Consider the following 7,263-nt stretch of genomic DNA (forward strand, 5'->3'; position numbering starts at 1 on the left):
AAAAAAAAAGTAGAAGAAGAAGATAGCAGGAGGGGAAGAATGAAGGGAGGGAAATTGGAGGGGGAGATGAACCATGAGAGACGATGGACTCTGAAAAACAAACTGAGGGTTCTAGAAGGGAAGGGGGGTGGGAGGATGGGTTAGCCTGGTGATGGGTATTAAAGAGGGCACGTTCTGCATGGAGCACTGGGTGTTATGCACAAACAATGAATCATGGATCACTACATCAAAAACTAATGATGTAATGTATGGTGATTAACATAACAATAAAAAAGAGTAAAAAAAATGAGATATGAGAATAAAGCACTTGTGCTGCACGTGGACGTGCAGACATGGGACGGTCATTGACATACAGCCCTGGGCGGTGGTCCGAGCTGCCAACTAAGCAGCTGCTTCTTTCGTGGACACCATTTTGACTTGAAAGAATGTCGCTGGTATGCAAACTTGGTTGTTTGGCAAACATTTTCTCGAAAATGAGCAGTATGTCTATCACAAGGAAAACAACTGCAAGCATTTACTGCCAATAATAAAATTTAAGCTCTCAAGCAAAAATTACAATTTTAGAAAACTTGTATCTGCCACCAACAGCTTGATAGGTTCCCAATACCACGAGACTTTCCTGAGATCCGTGGTGATATTAATAAACTTAATTGTTTGATGTTGTACAATGAAATATATCAATGTTTGGAATGCCCAAACTAGGGGCAGGTGCAAGATCCACCCAAAGTGCAGGACAGACAGTGCATTTTGGTGCCCTCGAGCACAAACACCCATGGACGAGCTTTCAGATTCCACACCGCGCCTCACCTTGAAGGAGCGACCACTTCTTAAGTTTTGGTGCCGTATCAAAGAATACCCACAATCATCTAAAGACTATTTTTTTTTAAAGATTTTATTTATTTATTTGAGAGAGAGAATGAGAGAGAGAGAGAGCACAAGAGGGGGGAGTGGGAGAGAGAGAAGCAGGCTGCCCGATGCGGGGCTCGATCCCGGGACTCCAGGATCATGACCTGAGCCGAAGGCAGTCGCTCAACCAACTGAGACACCCAGGCGCCCCTGAAGACTATTTAAACACCACCCCTTCTCTGAACTATGTATCTGAGTCCAGACTTTCAATCTACTTCAAGTGGAATGAGACGTGGCACCACCGTATGCCGACAGCCTGGAGAGCCAAGCTGTCCACTGTTAAGCCTGACAGTAAAGAGATGAGGAAAAAAGACAAAGCACTGCCACTCTCCTCACTAAATTTTGTTTTAGAAATATAGTTATTTTTCATTTAAAAATGTTAATGTATTTTCATTTAAAAGTGTAATGGGGTGCTGGGTGGCTCAGTCAGTTAAGCGTCCGACTCTCGATTTCAGTTCAGGTCATGATCTCAGAATCTTGAGACTGAGCCCCACATCGGGCTCTATGCTGAGGGTGGAGTCTGCTTGAGATTCTCTCTCATCCTCTGCCCCTCCCCGCCTCAGAAAAAATGTTATTTATGCTAACACGGTATAGATTTACTCAGTTTAAAAAATAAATATTTTTAATTTCTGTCTCAATTTCTAATGTGGTAAATGTGCAGACACAACCCACCTAAACAAAAGCTCTTTGGAATCCTCGATATTTTTAAAGAGACCACAAAGTGTGAGAGCCACTGTCCTAGCCACAGAGTATCCCGATGACTGCTGTCTCCACCAACGTCCTGAGCACAGGCTACAGAGCCAAGTGTGGGGCAGGCAGCCGAGCACACCCAGCCACCGTTCCCCTATGCATCCACGACCCTGGACACATTTCCAAACCCCTGGATGTCAGCTTTATCTTCAGTCCAAAGGACACGTGCAGGGTCCCCTCCTAGGTGGGAGGAGCACATGCACCCAGCTTCTGTGGCTGTCGGGGATAAAATCAGCTGCAGGCATGCCTGCGTTTTGTCCTCCAGGCCCAGAATATGGTCCCCAATCCTGACACGTCTCTGTGTGGAAATTTGGACTCGTGTCTGCCAATTGACTACAACATGCTAACCACATATTTTGATCCTGCTGGAAAAATCAGTCCCTCCCTCCCTAAATGATTCATGGTCTTATTTTCTGAGTTCACACCAAGTCCATATACACTGCATTATTTATGCGTTATAGATGGACCATACAATTTAACCACTAATGGGTTTTGATTTCTGACTTAGAAGGATATGTTCCTCAATTACTGCATCAAGTTTAAATATTGTCTCCCAGTTACAGACACTTCCGTGTTTCAAATTCCTTCTGTAACCTCCACACCCCAGCTTCCTGGGAATTTCAGTAAATATTTTCTTACTGATTGAACATGCCCTCCAGGCCACCAGCTCATTCAAGGACCTGAGACACACCAACAGGCTGCCTACAAGAGGCTTCTGTCTGTCCCTGCAATGGTTCAGGCCCCAGTGTCTGTTATCAGCGCTCTGGGGTGCCCTTGGAATTCCACCCAGAAATCCTCCAGAAATGCCTCCCAGGGAATCAATACACTGCTGGATTCTCAACAAAACTAAGGCCAAAGAATCAGCCCCCTCAGAGCTCACCCCTGAAGCTTCCTCAGAGAAACTCAAGAAGCATACATACGCAAAGGAAGGCAGGACCAAAAAGCCAATAAGCTTCTTGAACCAGACGTGCTGTAGGCCAGAGGTGACGTCCTCCAGGGGCGACGTGTCCTCCCACACCACCTGGATGTGCCGGCAGTCTGGCTCCCAGAAGGGCTCCTCAAACTCCAGGAAGATTTTATTGCTGGTCCCAAAGCCTATTTTCCTGATCGCTTCTGCCTTCTGAGGGGGCAGTGGTGGTTCAAAGAAGGTGTCCAGATGTTCTTTAAGAAAACCTGGAATTCACAAGTGGACTCAACTTACACCACATAATCTCTTAAACTGGAACTGGCAGCCACAGGAACCCACCCTGACACCCATCAGAGGAGTCAGAGAAAGGAGGCTTCCAGAGACTGTCCACTAACCCACACCAGCCCCAGTTCAACTGGGCTCCCAGAAATCGGGCTGGCTCTGGCCATCGGGACTCAGTCTCAGCGAGCAACACCACAGCGGAGGGACAAGGAAGGCCCCGTGGCCACCTGGTCAGGCAGGGACAGCTCTCATGCCCCACCCAAACTGCTCTGTAGGACGGTTTCTCACTTCTCAACCTGTCTGCCTCTCAACGTCTGCAAACCATGCTGCTCTGGAATAGTTTGGAGTAGCATCACAATATACAGGCTTTATCCACAAGCTACATGAAAACTAATCTCCCTGGCAAAAAAAATTAATTCTGGGCCAGAGTCAAACAATGAGAGGGACTATTTGCAGCACAAGCCAGTCTCCTTACAACACAGATAACTTGCAAGCCAGTAAGTAAAGGACAAACAGCCCAAGAGGAAACAGATCCACAGAGGCTGTGAGGACCCACAGAAGGGTCACCATGCCCTCCACCCACAGTCCCATTTGCCAGACCCTCAACCCAGCCACTCCCACTCCTGTGATTTATGCCTCAGATATATTCACACAAGTGTTTTTAAATGCACATGGAAAATGCTATGTAAAACAAGAAAAGTGAAAATAGGCTGGATTTCCATCAACTAAGGAATATTAAGCAATGACCCCTACATACAAGAAAATACTATGTGGCTATAAAGAACCAATGTGACAGATGGCCTGGCTCCTTGTGAACAGTATCAACAGACCCAGTAATGCACTCACTGATGATAGCAGGGGCCCAGCAAGCACACACAGACACCGGCAGGAGGCGGTAAAAAATGACTGATGGATCTGTATGTGCTGATTTGGAAGCACTGACAAAAGTTTTATTACCCAAAAAAAAGAGAGGGCAGCAAACAAGCATCAGCAGACTCTGTTAATATGTCCAGTGTGACTCCATGTGTGCGAGAAAGGAGCTGGGTCCTGAGCAAGCTCACCCACAGCCAGCACGTCCGTGCTGAAGGAACCCAGGGCTGGGCGGGTTGGACCCTTGCTCTGCATCTTCCATCAGCTCTGGCCCCTGCTAGCTTTGTGAACCTGCACAGTGAAGTGGCGTGATTCGGTCTGCATCTGTCAGACAGGCTGGGGACATACACGTCCCAGCTGCCTGCAGAGTAAATGAGATGCACAGACACGGCTTGGCTCACAGCCACCTCCACCTCTTGTCAAATTGCCAAAATGGCTTCTGTCTTGGGCGTCAGATCTAGAATTAAACAGAACCATATGCTTGAGCCCTTTCTTGATTACACCAGGCCTGAAACTGAGAGCTGGCTTTCACACCCACTTCCGCCTCCAAGAAAGCACAGCTTGGTGAACTTCTGGAGGCAGTCCCAGCCTTTCCATAAACGACCTCGGAAGAAGCAAGACACGCATTTTCTCTTATTGTGAAACTCAATTCCAAAGCATGCAATTGCTACAAAACACAATAGAATAAGCCTGTCCGAAACTAGATTGAAAATGTGAGCTAGCACCTGAACAAACACTCCAGAGCCCGCTGCCGGGGCCCCGGGGGTGAGTGACCAAGGGGAAACCTTACAGGGAAAATGGGCTTTACCTAAGGGCACGGTGATGATGACGTGATGTGCAGGGAAGCAGGTTCTGTCCTCACACTCCACCAGCACTGGAAACCTCTCCCCAGGAGACAAGGCTTCCTGGAAGGACCCGTTCCAGTGAATGGTCTTCACAGGCTTGTTAAAAACGATCACGTCCTCTGGCAAGGAGGCCATTATGCAATTTGTGAGCCCCTGGTAGCCACTTGGAGAAACAGAGGTGTTGGTGTTTTCAGAGGGAGCTGCCTGGGGAGGTGGCCCTGCAGGGAAGGAGGGAGGAGGGCAGGGGATCTCCCGGGGGTTTCCAGTCTACCTCAGGAACACCACTACCACCGCCCACGCTAACAGGGGGATTAGGTGAGCATGAGTGAATGGAGGTAATCGTAGGAGGACAAGGCCTCCTTCCCAACCACCTGGAACCCTACTTCTGATCACAAATGCCCGCCCCTGCCAGGAGACTTGGGGTGACGCTGGAGAGCCCAGCGGGACAGTCCTGCGAGGGCCTCTTGAGTGCTCAGTGGGGGGACAGCCACCTGCCCCAGGGGTGGGCTGTCTGTCCATCACAGGGGCCAGAGCCTCACACAGCACTTAGCACATCAGAGGCCTCATAAACATGGGAGGAAGAAAGCATTATGGGATGCACTGCCTTCTTTTAACCACCTTTTCTTGAAAATAATTATTTTTCCCAAGTGAGCAAAACTAGAGAAACAAATGAGCAATCTCTCTAAAACAATGAAGACAAATGGCCTCCTGACCCTCTCACCCTTCCCCTGCTTCCCAAAGCCCAACCTGAGGTAAATGGAAAGGGTCCCAGGGTGCATGGAGGGGTCCTAGGGTGCATGGAGGGGAACCAGGGTGCATAAAGGGGGCCAGGATTCAGAGGGGACCAGGGTGCATGGAGGAGGGACCAAGGTACATGGAGAGGGACGAGGGTGCATAAAGGGGGCCAGGGTTCAGAGGGGACCTGGGTGCATGGGGGGGGTCCCAGTGTGCATGGAGGGACTCCAGGAGTACAGAGAGGGAAACTCGGGTAAATGGAGGGGGCCCGGGGTGTATGGAGGGGATCTGGGTGCATGGAGGGACTCCAGGAGCACAGGGAGGGGGCCCTGGAGCACATGGAGAGGGACCAGGGTGCATGGAAGGACTCCAGGAGCACATGGAGCGGGCTTTGGGGTGCATGGAGGGGGCCCGGAGTGCATGGAGGGTATCTGGGTGCATGGAGGGACTCCAGGAGCTCAGGGAGGGGGCCCCGGGGTGCATGGAGAGGGACCAGGGTGCATGGATGGATTCCAGGAGCACAGGTAGGGGAACTGGGGTAAATGGAGGGGGTCCCAGGGTGCATGGAGGGGATCTGGGTGTGGGGCCCCAGGGGGCCCGGGGCACACAGAGAGCTGGCTGGGTGGGTGGGGCATGCACATACCCAGGAAAGGTGCAGTCCAGCCCCGGCAGCACGGTGTACTCCCCAAAGGGTGCGAGGGCCACCAGGTCCATGCTATGGGTACCGCTCACACAGCACTCCACATTGAAGAAGCTGTTGAGGATGGCCAGCTTGAGCTTCCTGGTCTCCTCATCCTCTGTCCAGCCAGCCGCGTGCTGACGGATCTCCTTCTTGAGGTACTCCCCAACGCTGGGCACTGGGGCATCAGCCATGTGCAGGAACTCCCGAGTCTGGTCTATGAGACTATAGAACAGACTAGCCATCTCCACCACCAACTCACGGCTCACACTTACCCCAGAGCTGGCGTAGGACACAGATGGCAGGCCCACATGACCCCCAGTTTCGATTAGCTGGTTCTCCTCTGACAAGTCCTTCTCCCCTAGCAGCTGGTACTTGGCAGCCAGCTGAAAGACGGGGTTGCCCTGTGAGGGCCCGTGGATCCAGTGAGCACCTAGCTCTACCACGCCACCTGGGAGGGGCAGCAGATGACACTTTGAGGTTCTCTCCCCACAAAGGCCAACCCTGAGCCCTTCTCCTGAACCACACCAGCCCTGCCCTTCCCAAATATGCTCTAAAAACAGCCCCAGGGACACACGGTCCCTGAAGACTACAGTCCTAGGGCCTGGTCAGACCTAGTTTAAGGGGAACATTTGAAGCGGGGGCGCTGACCTGCACCCGCCTTCGGAGGACACTTGGAGAGCAGGCATGGGGGCAGAAGGGGTGCCTGGGAGTGACCCGGAGGCTGGAGGGGAGGTCCTTGTGGGACCCAACCAGAGCGACTGCAGAGACATAGTTACCCTCCCCGGCAGGGGCCAACGCGGCAGCTGAGTTTCGGGGACCCCTGAACTTGGCCTGATCAAGTGGGGTGGGGCGGAGATTCACTCGGGGCGCCAGGTAAGGCTTCCAGGTCGGTTAACCCAGGTGCAGGCCGGACCAGGAGCGGCAGAGCCCGGGCAGCACCCGTTGCGTTCTGGAAATGGGCTCGGGGAAGGGGTTCCGGGAGAGGCCGTTACCGAAGCCGCGCTCCGAGCGGATGCGGCCGCCGGCGCGGGCAGTGGCCTCCAGGACCCGCAGCTGCTGGAAGGCCGGGTGGCGGCAGAGCCTCTGCGCGGCGCCCAGCCCCGCGATGCCGCTGCCCACCACCAGCACCCGCGGGCCGCGGCCCGAGCCCTCCGCGCGGCCTCCACTCGACTCCATCGCGCCGTCCGGGTCAGTCCCCGTGCGCCCCCGCCGCTCCGAAGTGCGGAGAGCGCGGAAAGGACCCCGGCAGGGCCGGGAGGTGGGGCGCGGGGCGGCGCGGGACTGGA

The 7,263-nt window shown here is 52.9% G+C and overlaps 1 protein-coding gene across 1 annotated transcript; it reads right to left on the reverse strand.

Annotated features, from left to right (window-relative positions):
• Nucleotides 1–874: 874 nt before the first annotated feature.
• LOC102730987 (peroxisomal N(1)-acetyl-spermine/spermidine oxidase-like) lies at nucleotides 875–7,245 on the reverse strand. The gene is made up of 4 exons (XM_006745101.3): nucleotides 6,970–7,245; nucleotides 5,939–6,425; nucleotides 4,524–4,723; nucleotides 875–2,829 (listed from the first exon to the last, which is right to left on the reverse strand). The coding sequence occupies exons 1-4, from the start codon at nucleotides 7,151–7,153 to the stop codon at nucleotides 2,132–2,134; spliced, it is 1,569 nt and encodes a 522-aa protein (XP_006745164.3). The 5' UTR covers nucleotides 7,154–7,245; the 3' UTR covers nucleotides 875–2,131.
• Nucleotides 7,246–7,263: the final 18 nt, after the last annotated feature.

Source organism: Leptonychotes weddellii, unplaced genomic scaffold, assembly GCF_054177405.1.
Source record: "Leptonychotes weddellii isolate Sample4059 unplaced genomic scaffold, ASM5417740v2 HiC_scaffold_10717, whole genome shotgun sequence".
NCBI lineage: Eukaryota > Metazoa > Chordata > Mammalia > Carnivora > Phocidae > Leptonychotes > Leptonychotes weddellii.